Below are 23,042 nucleotides of genomic sequence, written 5' to 3'. Positions count from 1 at the left end.
CACAGCAACATACTGTTCTTGGCAGGAAATTAATATATACCTAATGAAACCACAAGTGAAATTTCATACATAAAACAAATACTTTTAACCTAGTGAGGATGCTGACTTTGATTACAATATGAGGGGAAGCAAGGGAGAGGCAGGAAGAAGTAGTCTCACATGGATTCTTTCTTTTTTTTTTTTTTTTTTTTTTTTTAAGTGACAGGGGGCTTAATTTTGAACTTTGTCTCCAGCAAATACCTGAAGCTCCAGAGACTGCAGAGCTATTGGAAATTCTGAAGACACAGACCTGGAATGCATATGTGTTAATCACTCCACACGTAAACTGTAAGAATGATCATAAGTAATTCTGGAGCCTTGTCAAAGGACAAAAGAGAGTAAGTAGCTGTCTAACGGTAGAAACAAACGGTTTTTGGTTGGGTTTTTTTTTTGGAACAGAAGATTTCAAGCTGCTCTGTTGGGCAAAACATCCTTGGAGTTCCTAAAAAAACAAAATCAGACTGGATGTGTATGTGTTACAAAACTCAGAGCAATTCCATATTAGATCTCTTCCTAATGCATGAAGACTCCCACCTTCCTCTATCAATAAACAGATTAACTAAAAAAGATGATAACCTGAATAGACACCAAGCAACCCCTAACCCATTTAATTTACTGTAACAGTCCTAGTGAAAAACAAAAGTATATGTGATGCTTAAAAGAAAGAATAATTTTCTATAGCTGGAAAACTAACATGAGCCAATGCAACTGTCAAAAGAAATTTCAGAACAATTACACCTGGTAATTGGCAGTAGTTTAGAAAGCCTTCACAATTGCCAAATGACACCATTTTTGGAGGAACGAGTTGGTCAAAGCACATTGTGGTTGGGAGAAAATAGGTCAAGAAAGGTAAAAGCTGACAAGCTTTTAAGTGCAAATTTTATTTCTAAGTAAAAAAAAAAAGATATGGAAGAAAAAAGATATGGAAGAAGACTAAATCTCAAATTTGTAACTGTGACATTTTGATAAGGGGAGCTAAAGACCCCAATAAAAAGTCAAAACAAGAATTATTTTAGTGTATCAGGAATAAATAAAAGCTTAGGAAGACAACAGCTCCAATGCTATTTTTCCATTAAACAAAAAAGGCTGCTACATTCAATGAAATATCCTAATTTGTCATGAAAAATACATCCATGTTTTCACTGATAGCTCGTTTCAGACAAATGATAAATTCCTAAAATGAAGTGAAACAGAAAAAGGATCAGACGAACTGGCATCCAACAACACGAAATAACTGGAATAGGAGATGCCCCAAACACAAGCGGTGATTTTAAAAAAAAGCCTTTGAAAATGGGAAAATGTATAGGACTGATAAAAGCTCAGATGGGGACAATATTTAAAAGTAGAACTAAAGCACGTAGGTACAGGTCACACAAGCTGTGTGTTGTTCCAGACACTCATGGGAAGACTGCTGTAAGACAATCAATAAAGAATCAAAGCACAGGCGCGTAATTAATGCCATTCCACATGTCATTATGGAAAACAGGTTTAATCAAAATGGTAAGTTTGATGAGATCAAGTATGATTAAGTATGTTAACACAGTTACCTCTGATTTCTTTAATATATTTGACTTAATCACAGATGACATTCTGAGGTTTTTCTGAGCAATATAAAAATATCAGTGCAGCTTACAGGCTGCAAACTAGTTAACTGACTGAAAAATTATTTCTAAACAGAAAAGAGCCATGCAGTGATCTGATTCTTCCCAACTTTGATCAACATGTTTTCATGCACGTGGAAAAAAGATACAGTTCTGCTGAGAACACCCTCAGGATGACACCAACATACAGAAGAGTGATGAAGATAAAGAAGAAATAATCACATAGACGGGTAAAAAAAGGTTATCAGAAAAATCTGGTAAATGAGGCTTTTAAAAGAAATGTTATTTGAAAAGGGAAACAAGCAAAAACCAGCCAATTAGGAAGACAGAAAAAGATGAGAAAAATTCCGATGGAGCAGTTGTTCTGAACATATAATCCCTACTGCAATAGCTCATCCATTTCTGGCCTCTACACTTCTATCCAGGATGCTGACAATTTTGAAAGGTTTCAGGAAAGGGCTAAAATATTTTTTCAAGATTTGAAAAAAATCTACCTCAGATTAAATCAGATGAGTATTTATTTTTACTGAAGAGAGGGCTAAGAGTTAAGTTTTACCCAGTGAGAGTAATTACACATGAAAAATTACTTAATACTGCAGTGAATTTTCTGTATGTTCACAGTTTAGAATAAAGACTGTGTATTTTTCTAAAAGATCTGTTTTAACTCTGAGAAGGAGTTATAGACTCGATGCAAGAACAGTTAGAAACAGGGATTACTTTTCTCCCACTGGATGATGATATTGGTCTTTTCTAGCACTGCAACACATTTCTTGAAGGTATGCACAGGCACTCCACTGCTTCTGCAGTGTCAGTTCGTGCTAAGGAAGGGCCCCCATCTAGGCAATGCTCCATTTTGTACCCTACAATTTTCCAGTCCAAGCAGTGTCCCCTTTAGGTCACAAGAACACAACTGAGAGTGGTCTGTTAGCATGCTGGTTTGTTGTTTGGGGTTTGGTTTTGTTTTTTGATGCAAGAAATAAGAGAATTCATGTTTTTTTATGTTGAAGATCAAGACTGCCCCTACCTGGGGGAGTTTTTCAAAAGGTGGATCCACTGAAAACCAATGTTATAAAAGAAGAATTCAAAAAGTATCCATTTGCTTTTTAATACAAGTAACTTCTCTGGTTTAGGCTCCTAAGACAAAAAAAGCACAAGAAGAATCCAACAGCTGTACAAATATGGAAAAGTTTCTGCACTGTTTTCCTCTGCAAGTGTAGATTCGTCTTGTTATAAAGAGAAAACTCAAATGCAAATACACATCTTCCTGTTCAAAAGTGGTTTGAGCAAAATAGAACATACTCAACTCATGTTTGGTGCAAAGAACAAAACGATTTATTGTGCCAGAAAAAAACCCCAAACAAATCTGTATGCACCTTGACACTATGCTAGAAGGAAGCAGCTTTCTAAGAGGGCAGGATGTAGCTCACCACGGTCAATGGGAAGATGAACACTTTTTGGGTGTTCCCCTTTTAAGATAGATGGGATGAACAGCCCATTGAAGGACCTCTTCTCACTACTGGAGGGATACTATTTTAAGTTAGAGTATATATCTACCTTCTAGATACATAGAGCTGATGAACTCTGTTACAACAAAATGAATAGGTTATCTGAAGTAAATAGTAATAAAGCTGTATTAAATCCAGAGCTTACAGAGAAGAGGTAACACTAACACATTTCAGTTACTAGCCCCAAATTTAATTTTCAATTAAAAAAACTTCAGAGTAAAAGATCATCCTCCAAAACAGCTATGAAAGTGAATGCAGAAATGGTAAATATCAGTAGCCAAAATTTTTATTGTAGTTCCAGTAGCCTCTGCCATAATCATCGTCCTCTGTTCTAGCAGCGAATATCCGCCCCTTGGATTCACCTCCATTACACATGCTGGTCAGAATGCTCCCCACATGCAACATACACTGTATCTTGTGTGGGAATGAAGAACCCAATGGATTCCTTGCAGTACTACAGCCACAGATCTCAGCTGGGAGGCAAGGGACAAGGAGGTGTAATAAAGCAGAATTAGATTTGCATAGATCTAATGAGACCTTCCAGTGAACTCTCCTTGTTTTCTCGTGGTTTTCTTCAACTTGTTTCTTTGCCCACTCCTGCCTTTGCTTTTTTTACCTCTGATCATGTGAAACAGGTACTGTTTGCTCAGATCAAGATCCAGTATTCTACTTCTGCTCAAAGACAACCCTGTTATGAAGCTCTAGCTGAAGAAAGTTTGTCTTTCTCACTATCTATTAATTCTTCATAAGTAAGTTCTTCAAATTGTTTATGATGGAATTGCAGAGGTATGGACATGATTTTGAGGAACCTTCACATGAAGCTTCTCTAACATTTACTGGAACAGCAGCAGAACTCTATTCCCAAGCAAACACAAAGTTAACTCTGTTGCCACAAGTTGCTTTGGGAATATGCATCTTCAATCTGAATGTAATTTTGTGTCTTACTCCTCCATCCAATAATTAAATAGGAAGTTTATACAGCATTTCACCTTCCATCTCCAAGGATGACGTTTATCAGAAATTAGAGAGCTTGATTCTTTCAAACTAGTACTACAGACCTTAAAGGAAGAAAGCGAGAGAGAAGCAGGAAGATGGGACAGTCAGAGAACAGAAGCAGGATGTGCCAAGGCAAAAATCCTTTAGACAGGGACTAGGGAAAAGCACTATAGGAAAGCCACCTCTGAACAAAAGCAGCTTGTTCTTTACAGTCAATACATTAGATGATTTTATGTCTTACATTGTATATGCGCATTACTTACAGAGAAGTCAGGGTATGCAGCATTGTATTCTAAAATAAATGCTGTGCAGTTACATATTGCTCCTTTTATATACCCTTTTTAAAAACTTGCAAGTTTTCAGTGTTACAATGAATGCAATAATGTCTCCTTCATTTACTTTCTCACCTATATAGTCTAACAGATACAGAATTTTTAGAAAAGCAACCGTAAGAGAAACACTAGCAGAATGTATATTGAAGAAGAGTACACAGCATAGTGGCATAACACTATGTTTCTTTAAAGCAGCATTTACCAAGCTGGTTAATCACTTAAGAGGATTATTAATTTCTTAAAAAAAAAAAAACAACCTGTCAAAATGTGCTTACTTGAAATTGTTGAGCATTTAAATTGTGCAGACTTTTGCTCACCTGATTAATAGGTAGAAAAGGATGAAATTTATGGAGAGCGGGTATAACGGGAGAGTAAGTAGAAGCATATACAGGTTCCTATGACAAGGACAGAAGCAAAGCAAAGGAATTAGAAAAGAATTGGACTATCAGAAATGGAGATGGAGGGGGAATAACTCATCTTCCCCTAATTTCTTAAAATGAAGTAAATCTGAATCTTTTAATCTTCTAGAAATGTTTTCCCTATTGGAAAGCCAGAGATCAAAAATGTTGTCATAATACAACAGCATTTTTACCAAAGCCATTCCATGCAGGAATTAAACAAGTTAGTAACAATATCACTACAACTCAACACAGAACGAAACAGCACAGCCAGAAGACACACTTTTCATATGCTGATAATTTTTATGTCTTTGTTTTCATGCACCATTAAATTGATGAACCATGTCAACCACAAGGTGAGTAATTCTGCTGCAAGTTTAATCAGACCCTGCTAAATAACAAGCCATCCATTTTCTGGATGAAAGGAAAGAATGCTTACTAAAACTGGGATACTCAAAAGCCATCTGGAGGGAATTGCTAAGTCCACAGCACTCAGCGAAGGTGAGTTCACCATTCTAAACAAAGCCTACAAATAACCCCTGCCTCAGAGCTGGGCTTACCCAAAGCTGATTAGACATGGCTTTATCATCTATAATTCTTCTTTCTTTCTATAGGTTAAAGCAAATGTGGAACATCACACAGAATATGGGTAAATGCAGCTCGTTAGAATGGCTCAAAATGAAGCCTAATCATTAGTTTCAGCTTTGATTAGAACTGGATATAAGCACTTCGTGGATGCCATATATGAAATGGATAAAACTATTACCACAGCAAGAGACTAATATTTTGCCTAAAGGTCACTTTTTAAGGGCTCACACCCTTTAAGATTTTTACACACTTCATCTCTGAGTAATTCTGAATTGACTGTTCAGCCCTAGCCTTTAACACCAGTGCTGAGCTGCAATTTGAACTTGCTGTAAGAATTAAGTGCACTTCAAATGTCATTCACTGCTTTAACATGACTGCAATGCAGCTGGTAATCACATTAATCAGGGACTCTGTTAAAATGGCTGACTATAAAATAGGAATTTTCATTCCAGTAAATCTTGCTATTTTGATACTAAGGAAAGATTTTAAACTTAGTTAATTTTTCTACCCATGAAAATACCAACAGTCTGGAAGTCTTCCATCCAACCTAAGATGATGAATACAAATATACTAAATCCAAAATATTTTTCCCAAATCAAAGGGATTTTTTTTTCCAGTAAGACATTCCTCAGTGTACAGTTGTTCCCCTGATGTTAGAACTATTCTTGGAATGGTCCAAGTATGTTTTACCATACATATAAATAATTTAAGAAGTCTCACAGCTTCCAACAAATTTTCCTACGTGCAGCAATCATCAAAACAGATGCTGGACCTCCAAGTAAATCTCAAGTTCCCCCCTCATCTGTATCTCCTTGAGTTAATTCCTTAGTCCCTTTTTTCCCCATTTGAGGTTGCTCTGTCAGCTTCTCCATGAATTTTATGTTTTTTCTACAGTTTAGCCTACATATAAATGACTATAACACATTTGGAGAAATATGTCACCATGCAGACAACTGTGCATTTTGCCTAGAAGTGATCAAACAGCACTACTTAATGTAACTATTTTATTAAGAGTATGAATCTTTCAACTTTTGTTGTTTATACGAAATCTAAATGTACTCTAATAACTTCTATTTTATACAGCTATGCTTCAGTAATCAAATCTCCAGAACAAGTTAGGTAACCTTTTAAAAAGAGACACACAGACAAAAGAAAACCTAAAAAGGTGTCTGACTACATTAACGGGAGTGACATACTGCAATAAAAACTTCAGGCATTATTTTGAACTAGCAGGGCATGACAGAAGTTTACACACCCTTGCTGTCAATGCATGACTGCCATGTGTGGAAGTTGTATTAACTAGCTCAAAACACAGTAATCAATACAATTCCTGCATTTTTATTGCAATCCAGCAACAGAAAGCACGAAGATTCTTAAGTACACCAGAGTCTCAAAGCTCTTCTACAAATAGACTTCAGTGGCACACTGCTTCATGATCCTCAAAGGATAATAGCCATCACATTGATTAATTATCAGTAATATTTCCAGATTTAAGGGCAGCTGACACAGTGTGTTGCAAGCAGTGTGGTCAACTTAGTGAAGCTTTACATTATTTATCATGTATCACATAATGAATGAGCATCACAAATATCAATACAGTTCAGGGAGTTACGTATCTAGCAAGACTAACATTTTTTCTTATACATCTAAGATTTCACTCATTGGCAGATATGCAAATCCTTTGATTTAGGCTCTAAATAGCCAAGAGCTAACATGGACCAACAGAGCGGGTGACCCAGTGTCACAGAAACTCTCACTGCTAGCATTGGCACTTCAAAGATTGTACCCTTCAAGCACTTCATGCTCGCTTACTTACTTTGAAAGCCTAACTTGTGCTACGCTGAGTGAAGTTGCTGCACATGGTAACACAGCAGGGAGGATATGGGTGCTGGGGAACGAGAAGAGAGAACAAAGGTTTTGTCTCTGCCTAAATCTTGGCAGCTACTTAAAGCTTTTTCTCAACCCCATTGTCTTTAGCTGGAGTACATTTGTTATCTGATCTCAACAGTTGTCATTTTGGAGACTAGCCTTTTAAAAATGTGATCGCAATTTTACTTTCCTCGCTAGAAACTATTTTTGCTTTAGGACATCTTTCAAACTAGCAACTGGATTTTTGAGCAAGTCCACAGGGCAAAATCAAACCAAAACCCATAAAACAAACTGCAAAAATCAGCTTTCTTGTTTTTCTGTCCAGTTAACACACAACCATTGATGAGTCACATGTTCAGGCACAGATTTATCCTCAATAATGACAGACTGTGTAACACTCCTTACTTCTAATATACGGATGGAACAGGAGAATTTTTGTTATTGTTTGCCTATACTATTTAATAGAAGCAGCATTTTCACAACTAAATAATTGGATCCAAAGATTACCATCCTCACTAGTAAAATTTATAACAGAAATTTTATCTTCATTTGTCCTCTGTGAAAATAGTCCTTCAAAAATTAAAGGCTTTTGAAACAGCCTATTTTACCTGACATTGTCATTTTCAAAATACTAGACTCAGAAGGGAAGAAAGTCTACGTTAGTCCTGTAGTTTGAACGAGCAGTTCATTTTGAAGCAAATCTCCCAGTCATCCTCACTTTCTGTGCTTTGGTTCACACCGCAGAATGCGCAGACTTCTGGATGAAACTAAGCCCTGAAGCACGCTCCTGGATTCCCGTGTAACACCATGGCTGCTAATGGCAGTCAGGCCACAGGAGCAGACTAAATTTAGCCCGAAGCAAAACTTCACTGAAGCAAAACAAGTAAGTATGGCATGGATAGCAGGTCCTCATCAGTAATTGTTCTGCTTTACAGATTCGCTCCTGCTGGGCAACATAACTTACTCATGTATAGACATAGCCAGAATGTGCTAACAATGTGGGCTTCCCTTTCCTCTACACCTTTCTATCCACCTCCCATTCTATTCACTAACACTGACAAGACAGATAAAATCCTTGTCTAGATGGTTTTGGCTATCCACAAACACAAAGATCATGCAAGATAATCAAAAGCCAAATGACTCATGAATGCTCTGGTACCTGCGTTTCCTCAGTGTTTCTAGGATCCAAAATCACTGCTCAAAAAAAGGTATATGCACAGAGACAACACAGCTTTAGGAATCTGAAATTTTTACAAGCTCACCCATACTACAGAAAACACCTGAACTTAAAGTCTTAAGCCAATTTCATTGGGGGGAAAAAGGCTTAAATCATTATACCTGTAAATGCTCCAGAAGCCTTACAGGCCCACTCACTGGTTCATAATCTGCTGATGTAAAGACACTGTAACCAATATTATATGTCCCAAGACAGTGAAGACATTCTCGTTTAAAGAGCTCTCATGTTGGGAGAATTGTTTTTTAAACAAGCCTGACAACAAGAGAAATAGCAGGAGCTAGTAGCTAATATTAGGCATGCCTGTCTAGTTGGATGCACCTTCAAAAAGCTGAAGCATTTCAAGCAAGATGTTTTTTCCAAACAAGGATAGAGTTACCTTCTTCAACAGCTGCTCAACTTCTTGCATCTGCGCGCTACGATCAGTGACAGAGACTTTTGCATACTCCTGCTTTTTGCCAAGCCTGCTTTTCCAATCTTCTTCACCACTCTTCTTCAGCAATGCCAACCTAGAAGAAAAAACATGCCAACAGGTAGCTTTAAACACTGTATTTCCCATTATCCTCAAAAGCTACCCTTATTGTTTCACTAATGTTGCATTCAAGAGAATTTGAAATTAATTTTTCTAACATTAACTATAGTTATTTACATTTCATACACATATACAAAGCTCACAAATGAACACCAAGCCTTTACTGAACATGTTGAATGGGAATTATCTGTCAAAACACAGAAATCGAGATCTGAGACAGCATCCCAGTTAATTTGTACAGTGAGTGGAAATTGCCAATACAGTCAAGGTAGACCGAGGTACAACGCAGATCATCCTAAAGTAGACATATAAATAGGTTAGATTAATCACTGTTTTCCCCCCCCTTCTGTCGATAAGGCATGGAGAGCGACTAGCTCAGCTATGGATGCTTATGCTGTAGATGTCCAAAGTTAATGAGATGAATCCTACCTTTGGTCTTTATTGTACTCATTAAAAAAAGATTTAAAAAATTATTTTCTTTAAAACCCAAGAAGAAAGAGGTCTATTCAGCAGGCATCCACCAATCAGGTCTCATCAGGCACATCAAACGACAGCTCTGCAGTTACTGCTTTCACTACAACTCCAGTGACTGACTCCTAGGGATCACTTAGTATCTCCTTGCTTAGCTCAGGCATTGCTGTGACACAAATCAGTAGTACCAATGCACTAGTAACTTGGTGCTAACTATAATACAGCTGTGAAATCTAGCTGCAAGATTCAACTTGTTTAAAGGATGTCTTATATTTAAAATGTGGATTACCACTAATCTGGTAAGTAGGATCTTTTAAAAGTGCTATTTCCTAATCTTGAGCAAAATTCTGAATATAGAACAAAGGGACACTAACTGGCTCTGGTGGGGACAGCATGTAGAATTATTTTGCTAGAATTAGAACCTATTTGTCCATACAAACCCTGTGGTGATTAGTTTTGGGGGCAGGGGAAGCCAGTTAGGAATACAATGTCTACACAGGCATGATCTTCAGTTTACCTTCCTCAGAAATTAATATTTGTATGAATTTTCCAGCTTTCAGAAATCATTCTTAGTACACCATAAAATGTATATCTGCAGTATTTGTGCAAACAGTTGCATCGGTCCACTAAATAATATTTATTTTAGTTGAATTAAGTTTTACTACATAACTTTCTTTAATCTAGGTAAGGATTATACAAAACCCTTAACCCTATTAATATTTGAACAGGTTCAGTAGTTAAAGCGTTGGCAACCTATTTTGACCACAAGATACAGAGATTCATTTTTAGAGATGCGATTACCGTTACCCTCACAGTAAGTCTTGTCCTGAAACTCTGAGGAGAAGGAAGGGGTAGGATCGAATAGGTCTAGCCAGAAGCAAAGTTTCAGGCAGCTGCTTCCTGCAAAAATCCAGGGGTGCAACCATCCTACTGACCTATTCAAGGATGACCAATTGGTCCTAAGGCAGTCATTTGAGAAAAACTGCGAATGTAGAAGAAAGTAAATCCACCAAATACAATGGCAGTAAGAATGTTAGTATTCAAGAAAGCAGTTATTTCCTCTCTTCCTGCCCAGGCAGGCAGTGCTGGCAGGCTTCACATTGCCTGGTTGCTTCATACCTCACAGCACGGGATGAGTAGGGGTGAGAAAGACTCACAATAAGGAGTTGAGGCCATGGTCATTGTTTCCAGAACGTATACAAGATTTCACTGCCCAGAACTAATCTTCTGGAGTGCATCCATGCATGTGTGAAACTGTGAAGGAGACCAAGATGGGACTGAATTGCCACCATGCAGTTGAATTATCTTCAGTAGTTATGTTCTCTCAGGTCAGCTTTGCTTAGAAATGATCTGCAATAATTGAAGCTGGAAGGCATTTTGGTCAGCTTTTGCCGAAGATGGGTTTGTTTTTAAAAATGTCTGTGACTGCTCAGCATAGCAGGCAGAAAAAAACAAATTTTTTTTTTTTAACCTGACATTACTGCAGGGTATTTTTCCTTGACCTTTGCCCCAAACAGCTTGGTTGATCAGGAAGAGAACATCTCTAATTCTAAGAATGCTCCTGTGTCTCTGGAGACTTTGTTTTCTCCTCCGTCATAAGGATGGATTCATACTAGCCCTCCACTCTCCACTTGTATATGTAATGGAACAACTCATTCCTAGAGTGAGAACACACGTTTGTCTGTTTTGAGCAATGAAATCACCACTTAAAGAAATATGTATGCCCAGTATACCATTGAAAACTTCACTGCTGTGTAAAACCTAAAGCCACACATTTGTTTTGAATGATGGAAACAGCAATAAACTCAGACTGCCCTGACTCAGCAACAATTGGAGGGCACGCTTTTACATGAATCAAGATGCAAGAACTACTGAATTGGTTCACACAAGCAAGCCCACCAGCTCCATAGCTTAACTCAAAGTAGACAGCAGTTGATTCTTTGGAAAGTCTGCAAAAATAAGGCAATTATTTGGTCTAACCCTCGGATTTGTTTAAGGCCTGCTGCCTACTAGTTTCCTTGCATACCTCTAGTTTTCCACTTTTGATAAATAATGAATAATCATTCATCATTCACTTTCACAGTTGTATTCATACTGCTTTTGCCTCCAAAAGTTCCTTTTCCAACCTGAAAAAAATCTGCCATCAAGATAGAATGATCATCATCCCAGAGGTGTCAGGATGGGTTCAAAGCAAAAGCTTTCACAGCCAAAGGCAAAATGTTGGATTAATACTGAAGGGAAACAGAAACAAGATTTGAACAATGGTTTTGCCTAAACAAGAAGTGTTGTATGAAAGGTTGTGGCAAAAGTCCTGGCAAAAAATGTCAAAAATTACACATCTTTCTTCTGTGGCAACATTTTAGTATCTTAGCTACTAGTGTTATCCTTGAGACAGATTAAACTGGACACAGGCTTGGCTTTCACACGTACTCCATTGGCTGCACTTCATCAGTTCTTTTCAGCTAAATCATAAATCCTGGAGGCCAATATGAGATAAGTAACTACAAAAAGAAAGCCGACTGTTAAAGAGTGCATAAATTCACTATAGTGGGGGACTAGTCTGCATAAGAAAGTCTTGCTCTGGCATCCATACATCAAAAAAGGTTGAAAATTAAGTTTAGGCAGGGCTCTTCCTGAGAAGAAATGAATGATGGTAAGAGGTCCACCAGAAATTAGAGTTATCTGTAGTTTTTTAAATGGTGATCATGGCATGCAGCTGACTTCTAAAGTGGAGTTGATTCTAGCAACTTTGGTCTCCATAAATGCACAAAGACAGGTAGTTACACGCAACTAATGCTCCATTTGAAGTCCTCCAAGACATTCCTCTTCCTGAAGGCAAGACAATTAAAAAAAGGTTTAAACCACTCATATATAACACATCAGTTGATTGGCCCTGGCTGCCTAAAACAAAACACAGCCAAAACTACTCAAAGATATGAGCCTTTGCTCCCTCTCACCTCCAAGCTGTGTGTTTGCAGAAGAAGAGAGGATAGGTGTCTTTTCTTCCTTGAAAAATCATGATTTTCATTCTTCCATATAATATAGGTAATTCTGAAAATGCCAGGTATGCACTCACTCCACAAGGATAATATTAGTTCAGTGAAGTAAATCTTTGTGGAAAATCACTTTCATCCAGACCAGCATGCATGCATCCTGCCCAAATATCATTACATCTGTGGAAAAGCTGTTCTTCCATAAGGTGAAAGAATGTCTGACACAGCCAGAAAAATCCACTGGATGGGAAGATGAAGTTAGTGAATGTAAAAGAAAAAAAAATATCCAAAGTGTAATAGTTAATCTTTAGCAGAAATGTTCTTTGAGGTTTATGAATACTTGGCATCAGCTATAGCCAAGCAAGAGAAAATGACTGGTTGTAGTTTTTTAATTCTGAGCCAAGAAGTAGAATACTGTGGTATTTTGGAAGGCTAAAACATTTGATACCAGCTCTGCCATTTACAGACGTTTGTGGAATCATAATATACAAATTCCTGACAAGACAGCAGGTATTTTCTTTTGTCAGCTTTGGGACTGACTAGACAGTCTCGGTGGCCTAACGGAAGCGATTTCAGATTGCAAGTGTGACTGACAGTCTTTAACATCAGTTCCTCAAGAGATCAACTCAACTGAAGCATTAAATTTAGGACTGAAACAGCTGCTAATACTTGGATCTTCCCTTCCCTCCAACCTCTTTTTCCCCACCAGGATCAGCGAAGGCAGATCGCTTACCACCTATAAACCAGAAGCTACTGGTCTTAAACCTTATCTGCCCAGACAGTTGACATATTTACAGAAGGGGGACGGGAAGGATTAAGGTTGCTTTAAACAAAACAACAACAGTAAACTGAAAAAGGTAAGTACATCCTTCAGAAGGGGGACTAAGACTGCACAGCTGTTGCAGCTGCCCCTGCACCCCCTCTTTATGTTAAGGGGATAACAGGGAGTGGGGATGCTCTATAAATGAGGATGACTCACACACGTCCTAGAAATATATGAATTTAAGAAGTACGCTTTGGAATCATGTTTAAAAAAAAAATGGTTTGGAGTTCCTAATATCACACCCATCTCACGAAGTGTGGGAATACTTTTACACTGTGAAAGTTTAATCAAGCAGCTATTTCTGTTTATTGGTTCTGCTTTCACTGCAGAAAACTGAAGTAAAAATAGGCCTATTTGTCAACCCGGAGCAAATAATCATAATTTTACTCACTGGACTGGTGCCAGATCCTTTTGCAGTTTGGGGCTGAGTTTATACTCTCAAAGTTTTAACTATATTAGAATGACTTTTACAAGCACTACAGCAGCTATTGAAGCCCTAGCCGTGAACTCCTACTGTTCGCACAAGCACAGAACATTTGTGTTCTGAAATGAAACTTAACATTTTGCTTCAGATCAGAATGATCTTGGGTTGGAAAAAATATTTCTAATACTCCCACAAGCCTGTCCAAATTATTACCCTTTTAAAATCCCTACAGTAAGCTCTCAGAGGTCAAAATGGCAACCATGTATTTCTGAAGTAAAGAGGGAAACATCACAGAGTCTATCCCTGACTCCCTGTAGCCGGCTTATTTAAAAGAGACTACTCCCATAGACCAACAAAAAACTAGCTATTAAAAAAATATCCCATTATACCTGTTGTAACTGAAAGCAGAACCTGGGGAAGTATGTTGTCTATATCAGTATAAATGTAACTAGAACATGTATTTTTACAACTTTCTGAACTACTTATTGATTGTTCAGGTGGCTCTTTCAAAATCAGATTATCACATTCTCTTGAAGAGTAATTCTCATTCACCACCATCTGCTTTATAAGCATGTCAGGCAGATTAGCTGCATGTTTCTGCTGTTAGTATTTGACATCTAATAAAGCCTAATAATCACTGCTTAGCTTTTTCAGAAACAGGTTTAAAGCTTCTTTTTATACCATCAGTCTAATAACTGTATTTATAGAGATCATTTTAAAAAAAGTGAAATTTAAGTACCTTTCCTTAATTGACATAGTTTTGCTGGAATTATCAAGGACATCCTCAGTTGTTTGTGCTTTGTTCTCTCCAACGGAAAACATCTCACAGGAATTCTTATTAAATTTGCCTTCCAATTGTTCGGAGAGCTCCTGCAGTTTACAGGATGCCGCAGCTGCAGTTTGTGAAACTGTCCTCATTGCTGATGTGCTGGTGAGTTCAGAAGTAGGTTCAGCGTGGTCTGCCCATTCGAAAGAGAAGTGCTGAATTAGACTTAGCGCTATTCTCAAACATATTTTACATTACTAACACTGAAGCAGCAAATCTGGTTTTTAACATTCAAATCACATGAAAAAAATTCTGGCTGAGCTAGAGTACAAAGATTAATCGAGCAATATTATCTGCTGCATAGACTGGCCATTTGTGACTGAAGTTCACATGAAGCCACAGAACACCACGTTCAATACACAATTCTGAACGTCATATGGATGAGGCACGAACTGCTGCTCCTGTCATCACCCCAACAGGAAAACAAATGGACAGATGAAAGTGACAGGGGAACAAAGAGTAGGGGAAGAGAAGGAGACAAAATTTAAATAAGAAATTAACTTACTGGTAAAGCAGTTTAATGCATAAGTAGCATACTAGGAGGACATTTAACAGCTTAATAAAGGTATTATTTTCTAGGAGGCTTTTTTGGTTTTGTTTTTTCAAGCAGCAATTAAACCACAGGAAAAACTACCTTGATGAAAGATAAATGCACCATTACGGTTATCCTTAAGGAAATATAAGTGATCTTCATTTTTCTTTTTGAAATTTTACAAGCACAACACCCCTCTGATACACAACTGCTCCTGTTTTATCCCAGTCTCCATCTCCCCTGCAGTCACAGAAAGTTAATTGGATAGAACAGACACTGCTTTTGAGGAATACAGGCATAACTATAGCTTCCTCCCTACGCCTGTTCGAAGACCATTAAATTCAAAATAAATTAAGTTCACAGGATGAAGACAAAAGTGCTTCTAGCACTACAGGGTAACGTGGTCCTGTACCCCATCATAATAAAACAGAAAACTAATACAACATCCTTCTAAATTCAGCAGAATAGAAGGCTTTATGCAACAACCAAATTGACTGATTATTTCCAAAGCACTTTATTTAAAGATGGGCGAGTTTACTTATTAAGTTTGAATTATGTTTCACATACAGAAATGTAGTTGCTCTGAGAATTACTTGGTTTATATTTCATCACCACATTGAAGAAAAAATAATAGCAGTTTTGCAAAATCAGTTATCTGAAAATTATCCACTACTAGCTATATATGTACATATGTAGTTAACACATAACTATATATGCACAAGAAGGCAACAATTAAGAGCAGACACTTGACCCAGAGCAGCAAGTTTAGCTTGTTCAGCATTTTGGAGGGCAGGGGCAATGGCAAAAGAGGAAAGGATAAATCTTAGCTTCAGCATATAACACCACTTCTTTTAAAGTAAGAAAACCTGAGTAAAATTGAGCTGTCTTTAATGCTGAATAATTGAAAGAATAACAAAGAGAAAACTGTACTTGTAAAACTTAAGATTTCACAGGTATTTCTCTACTTTGAAGCAGTGTTAAAAAAGGGAAAAATAACTAGCCTTGATAATGCTTGAAATGAAGATATTTAAAACTAGAGAAACACCATTGTTTGCTGAACGAGACTACACCAAAAGCAAGTATATACTGCACCTCTTTGCAAAGTCTTGCTTTTCATAATACTTTCCAAATCCATCTTTTCTTCAAAGGACTGACCTTCTTTGACTTCCCATTTACCTTGCACGCGAGTATCGATTTCCTTCTGTTCAAGAGGCTGAAAAAGTGCTTGTGAACTAAACAGTTCCATGCTGCCCTTCCTCAGGAAGCTGTATGTTGTCTCTTTATGGTAGTCTCCTGTTTTTTCAGGAACAGGATGTGCGGTTTCTTCCTCAAAGGAGCTGTACTTTGTAATTTCATTAGCTTCATGTGCTAGAAACCTCTTTCTCTCTTCTTCATGCTTCTTTGATGCTCTGTTGCTTTCTAGCGCTTCAATTGAGGGCTGCCACTGTTCTGACTTCTGTGTGCGTTTTCCTGAAGGCTCTGAGTTTTGTGCTGAAGAGTGGAATCTCAAATCAGCTCTAGCTGCAGTGCTCATGCTTCCATCACTTGCTGGCTTCGCGTGCAGGTCTCCAGCATACAGCGGAGAAAGGGCAGATGCCATTGCTGAAACTGATGTTGCAACTGCAGTTGACAGGGGAGTAATTTTTTCACTTTCATTTTGTACCTATGAACAACAACAACAAAAAAGACTTAAAAGCTCGGAAATCATCAATTCCCAAAAACAGTCTAATCACGTCAGTTCTTCAGAGGTGTGCTTCCGTATGAATATAGTGCTCTATAAATATAGGCTAGAAACAGATAAGGAGAGCAACAATGCCCCCATAATTTGGCTGCAGATAGATTATTCCACCCAGGGAAGAAACACTGCATGTGAACAGCAACATCTTTAGTAATAAAGGGTTTATGTGTAGCATGCAACATGACATTGTGTCAGGGCTCCATGAAAAGTTTCATACTGACACGGTACTGTGCAGCACTGGGGAAAGAAATTAGCTCAGGTTCCAGACACAGGATGACATGCCATGTGCCCAGGCTAATCAACTCTGCATCTCAGCAGGGCTAATTAGCTCTGGCACAGCTCTGCTCTGATACGGTTATGCAGCTACCAACTCTGGAGCTAGCTCTGACAGACTCTGCTCTGTGCTGTCCTACATAGGGCAGACATTCCTGATGCTTCTGCCACACAAATCATCTTCACGCAGGACTGTTAGTCTAAGACTAATATCAAATACCAAACATTGGCTGTCACGTACATCTCTGAGCAAAGTATTTGAATCTAAGAAGCATATTAAAAAAAACCTCCAAATTTGCTTTGCCAGCCTCTACAGTGGAACAGTTATCTTTTTTACTCTTCTAACATAATAATTTTATAAAGTTTTCCTGGAGACAGTTAAGATGCAAAATTTTTCTGAAATGCAGAGCTTGGCTTTGTCTTCTCCAAAGGAGACAAAAGCTATGAAAGAGACTGACAAACATGCCTTCGTACACATCAGGAGAGGTTTTTTGTTTGGCTTTTTTTGTTGTTTTCTTAAACTGCAGGGCTAGTGAACAGCATGCAAAAGGAATAGATAAAAGCACACCAGTAGGAGGAAATCAATTGAAAACTTAAAATGCACATGCAAATTCCATAAAGCATGGACAACACAGTTATTCATTAAACAAATAGGAAAGCAGAGCTATGCTAGCTCAAAGATTCCAAAGAAAGATTAAGAAAATAGTTACCAGTTTGCTCTTTTTCCATTGCATCTATCAGAATTAGAAATTTAGAGGAGATCAGCAAAGGGATTTCAGCTTTAATTACAAGATATTTACATTTGCAATTACGTATTTTGGTAACGTAACCCCTAGTTATCTATTTTGATATGTTTCTTTTGCTTCTTCCTAGAAAAACTATAACTGCATCTCTAAACATCTCAAAGCTCCAAATGAACAGTTCACTGTAGAAAGTCTTTTTGAAAATACACTCCCATTGAACCTGGTTCAGAGTCAACTCTGGTTTCTTTTGTTAGGTTCAGAAAGAGATGACAAAACATGCTTCCTCTGCGTTTCCTTGCTTGAAGAACAAATTTGTTCTGTAAAAGTCTGACAAACTAATGTCACTGTCACTGGTTTCTTTCCCATCTGCTTCAGCCCATTTCTGTCGATCACCTTCCTGGCCCCCAAACAAGTTAGTGACACAATAATTAAAAAGTCCAGGTTGTGACAGTGGTTGGCATGTAGAAAATGAATGGGAAGAGGACTATGTAAGGTCTGGAAATCTTGCTAAAATAAATTTGCCAAATATTTACTACTACTTCATGCCTAAGTAAAGTAGGCATAAAGTACAATTATATATCTGTACAGCTTTGCACCAATATGGTTGGAGAAATCCTGCCTTCTCACTATTCTATTACGGAAAATGTACAATCATGAATGAAGCATATAGAAAGAGAAGGGTAGGAACTTTCTAACACAGATTGATCCAAATCCCTAGAAATACGACATGCATAGGAGTTGTGCTTCACTGTTAAAGTAATTTCTTTTAAAGCTGTAATACTAAGGGACTGATGTTTCTGCTACTGTGAGCATCAGCTCCGAAAGACCACTGCTGGGCCATCTTATGCTCAGACTTCACTAAAAAGGCATTCCTTTGCAGTTCCAATTATGTGAAGGATTCCAGAACAGGAAGCCCAATTCCACTGCACATATTAAATAATTTCATTTTGACCATGACTTTCTGAATTTCAAAAGTATTCTGCTTTTAAAGAAAAAAATAAAAATAAAAATCAATGCCCCCTCCCAGAGGAAATGACAGAATATGTCCCAACAAATAATGCAAATATATAGTGCTTTCAGGAAAGAGTCTGAAAGTTGCACATGACAAAGCTCCAAAATTCCCTGAAAATACATCTAAAGCACGATGATATGTGTCACAGTTTTTACCCCTTTGGTCAGGAATTTACTTTTAGAAGACATGTAATATTCTATTGGAAAGGAATTTACTTTTAGAAGACACGTAATAGTCTATTGGAAAAGACAGACACTGTGAAAGGTACAGCATGCACTAATCAGGAAGATGATGTACTCTTGAATTACTTAAAAAAGAACAACACACCAATGAAGTTGAACATTTTGGAGGATGTTGTTCCTCAATGTCAGAAGACTGCTCCTGACAAGCTTTTTCCTGCGAATATGTCATGACCCCAGTGTGTAGTTCAGAGCAAAGAAAAGGCCAGCTGTTACGGCATCTTACACTGAAGCTGTTTTCTCCAATAAAAAGAAACAAATGAAAAAAAGCTAAGATTGAACTTACCTGCTCCACTTCTCCAAGAGTGACTGGCTGAGTCTGGTAACGAGCATTCATTCTCCTGTGCCTAATATCTCCTCGACTTCTTGTGGAGATGGCCCTGGATACTGGTTGAGACAGTTTGTTAAACAAAGCCATCTTTTCTGCCAAACTTAAGGTGGAAGAATCTGGTTCATCAGACTGATCTTGCCCCATCGCCTCTTTGGCTGCTCTTATCTCCTCTTTAGCTAAAATTTTTTGGTGTGCTGATGCCTGCAAGCTGAAGAAACAGAACTGGAAATGAGTTTTGAAGAAGCCTTTATGAAGTTTTAAAATCTCAACCTGATAGAAGCAGAAGAACTGCACATGAAGCACAATAGCCAATGTAATATAGCAGCCTAAGTGGTTATGCAGTGGTTCAACATTGGCATGATGAATTCTAATTCAACAGCTGAAGATTTAAAAAAAGTTAAATTTTCATTCACAAATTCATTTGATTAGGACACAACAATTTTTTAAAAGGGGAACTCAAGATTGAAGAGAGACTTTTCAGACCGATCTCTTTATACAGAATACAGAGCTATGGAGAGACATTTAAGCTGCCTGCTGTAGAACAAACACAGGTCCTACAGTGCAATTTACGTAAAATTCGATTTTATTAGAAATAATTTGTGGAGCATATACGATAAAAACTTTTAAACTCCAAGTTAGTGCTACTTTTAGGTTAGCATAAATTGTAATGCCTCTTATAAATTGAAGTGGAACAGAATTCAGACTGACTTTTGTTTTGAATTATCTGGGGTAACTCAACAACAAAGAATGTTTTTGAAATATACTCCATTAATTTTGAAGATTGACCAATGCTGAAGGCGGACACATTCATTCATAAAAGCTGTAACTGCATTTGTCTCTACAATAATGTATTTTATTCACCTCTAGCTAGATTTAGCCACATTTATGGAATTAGTAGTATTCTCTTTATTTTTTTTTTCTTTTTCCTGTCATGGTCTCTGCTAAAATTTTCACATTCAGAACAGGCAAACAGTATTCTGCAACTTTACCTATAGGTGGTGCAATTTCTTATCTTTCCTTTAATTTTGCATGCTAAAAAAAATATATGTAGAGACAGACAAAGAGGATATGTAGTGCTTGTGAAATCAAGCACCCACCTTTGGTATTTTTATCTCAAGATGACATTGCTGTATAAAAAAAAGTACAAGAGCAAAGAAGGTTCTGCTAGGCTTGCTCACATGCAAATTCATTTATCTCACAAAGAGGAAGAATACGCTTCTAGACCAGGTAAGTGTGGTTAGAAAGGTCCTGAAAACAGATGCTTGACAAAAAAAAAAAAAAAGCTGCATTGTTCTATCATGCAAACATAAATGAAGTTGACGAATGTTTTAAATATTCTTGAAACGAGTATTGACTTGACACATTGAAAAGGCATTCAAGACTTTAAAGATGCATCTGCTATTGAGGAATCTTGTGCTCCATGTAACATGCATGTTTATCCCCCCCAGTACCTGATAGGTTGTACAGTGCTCTTAACTACAGTGGGACTAGGTACTCTTGTCACTACTGTGTGGGTATTCACAGAACGTGAAGCAGGGGTAGATTCACTTTAAAGAATTGCCAAGGAGGGAAAATTCACAGGGAGAGAGAAGAAAAAAGCATTAAGAAAAGCAATACATTGTGTTAACTACAGAAAAGACCAAAACCAAACCAAACCAAACCAGAAAAAAACAAACAGCAACGATTTTTAATTAACTGAGTTATCTGCTGCAACCTTTGCAAAATAATTTCAAATACTTCGACTGAACTAGAAACCTAGAGGAGCAAACAGGTTGTCTCTTGAGGTTACTCATTACCCACAACATAAGCTATCTTTTAGTAGATCATTAGGTGAATATCCATTCACCTTTGTTTAATTTTCCCCAAAAATGACTTTCCTTTTTTCAGGAAAACTTCATGACGTGTGACCAGAGTGCAAGAAATGCATTTCCAAAAAGTACATTTCAGATTTCAGAGTGTAAAAGGTTTTCCCCAATATAAATACATTCCGTAAGAAATTGTGCAGATTTCCCTCAGCGTAAAGTGTCTTTTTGACTTACACACCAATGCTATGATTAATCCCGTTTACCTAATCTACACCTTCATGAGCTTTCTGCCAAATTACAGTTCATAGAAGTTATGCTTTACTAGTCTCTCTACTTCTAAAAAAGAATTTCAGTATAGTTTCCCCTGTGGTTCTCAAGGAAGTTGGCCCTTAACAAGAAGTGTTTTCCTTGCTACAAAGTTGTAAACATCACATATATGGAACTTATTGCCAGATTTAAAAGCAGGAACCAAAGTTAGAGCCAACGTGTACAAGACTTACGTAGCTGCAATGACCACTTCCTCACTGGTAATTGGTTGTGTGTGCGATCTATCCTGCAAACGCCGCAGTCTTCTCTCTACTGCTGAACTTCTTGTAGGTGGTTTAGGAATATTTTTCATTTCAAATGATTTTTCCATTTCCTAAGAGGACACATGTCATAATTAAAACCATGGAAGAAAAGTCCTAAAACAGTACTTTCTTTTTAGCGCTCTCGCATGCAAAGTAATAAATTTCCTAAATGCCCATCTCTGAATTAGAAGCAGGATGTAATTGCACAGTAGGTGTCACGTATTTAAAACTAACTACACATCTCTCTAAATGATGTTCTTAAAGAAGGCTTTAGAGCAATAGGTCTACTGTGTAGGTAGGAGAGATAAAGTAAAAAAAAATTATGTAGCTTGGACTTGGTTAACTGCATTACATTTCATTCTAATGCACTTTGGGTTCTTCAGCATCTTGTATTTGAAATGTTTAATTCAGCCTTCTATTAAGAAAATGTAATACTTACTCTAAAAAGCAGCCTCTTTGCAGCTACGCTTAGTTTGGCTCGGTCATCCAATTTTTCTTCGTCTACACAACGGCAAAAAAAAAAAAGGAGGCTGAATGTAATGAATCAAGCTCATATTAAGTGCAAGGGTTTTTTTGACTAAATGATTTCTGAACTCCTCAAAAATTATGTTTTACTAAGACAAGAAGCACCACCAGCAAATAAGCTGGTTCTTACTCCCTTTTAACAAAAGATTTATCATGAACCAACTTGTGTAAACTTTACTTGTATTTATATGTATTGCATGAGAGGAAAATTCTTAACAGGATTTGAGAACAAAAGACTTGTCTTCAGGACAGTTCATGGGCTTTCAAGTTATCCAAACAACCTTTTACGAATAATCAAACTTACTATATTAGTCTATGATAACACATGGACTAAGCAAATAATTAGACTGAAAGACTGTTTTAAGGGTCAGTATTCATCCTGCTGTACAGAACATCTATTTTCTACTAGCTGACCATACAAGATGGTCTCTCCTGGAAGCTGGTCATTCTGATTACCACTTTGTGGCCCATTTTTCAGAGGCTCAACAGGTATCCTTAGGAGCTGAAATCAGCATCCTCCAGATCCAAGCCAGCATCTCAAAGCTGCAGAGAATATCAGCTTTCAAATAGCATAAGGCATTAAATCTAAATTTAGCTACTCATGAGATTACCTACTTAATTTGTGGCAGACTTGCCAAGAGTGA

At 37.5% G+C, this 23,042-nt stretch overlaps 1 protein-coding gene across 14 annotated transcripts in view; it reads right to left on the bottom strand.

Annotated features, from left to right (window-relative positions):
* SVIL (supervillin) overlaps window positions 1–23,042 on the bottom strand; it is a 112,220-nt gene that overhangs the window by 24,464 nt on the left and 64,714 nt on the right. For 11 of the 14 annotated variants that reach the window (XM_009325520.1, XM_009325510.1, XM_009325514.1 and 8 more), the window contains 9 exons: window positions 22,313–22,374; window positions 21,805–21,944; window positions 20,951–21,046; window positions 19,455–19,707; window positions 17,885–17,908; window positions 16,256–16,826; window positions 14,545–14,764; window positions 8,942–9,071; window positions 4,791–4,868 (listed from right to left, as the gene is read on the bottom strand). In XM_009325520.1, the coding sequence (XP_009323795.1) occupies window positions 4,791–4,868; window positions 8,942–9,071; window positions 14,545–14,764; window positions 16,256–16,826; window positions 17,885–17,908; window positions 19,455–19,707; window positions 20,951–21,046; window positions 21,805–21,944; window positions 22,313–22,374 (1,574 nt within the window). The remainder of the gene's footprint in view (window positions 1–4,790; window positions 4,869–8,941; window positions 9,072–14,544; window positions 14,765–16,255; window positions 16,827–17,884; window positions 17,909–19,454; window positions 19,708–20,950; window positions 21,047–21,804; window positions 21,945–22,312; window positions 22,375–23,042) is intronic. The other 3 variants (XM_009325516.1, XM_009325518.1, XM_009325524.1) reach the window with 1 other exon arrangement.

This window comes from Pygoscelis adeliae, unplaced genomic scaffold (assembly GCF_000699105.1).
Source record: "Pygoscelis adeliae isolate BGI_AS28 unplaced genomic scaffold, ASM69910v1 Scaffold175, whole genome shotgun sequence".
NCBI lineage: Eukaryota > Metazoa > Chordata > Aves > Sphenisciformes > Spheniscidae > Pygoscelis > Pygoscelis adeliae.
This window is presented reverse-complemented; position numbering and strand designations above follow the sequence as displayed.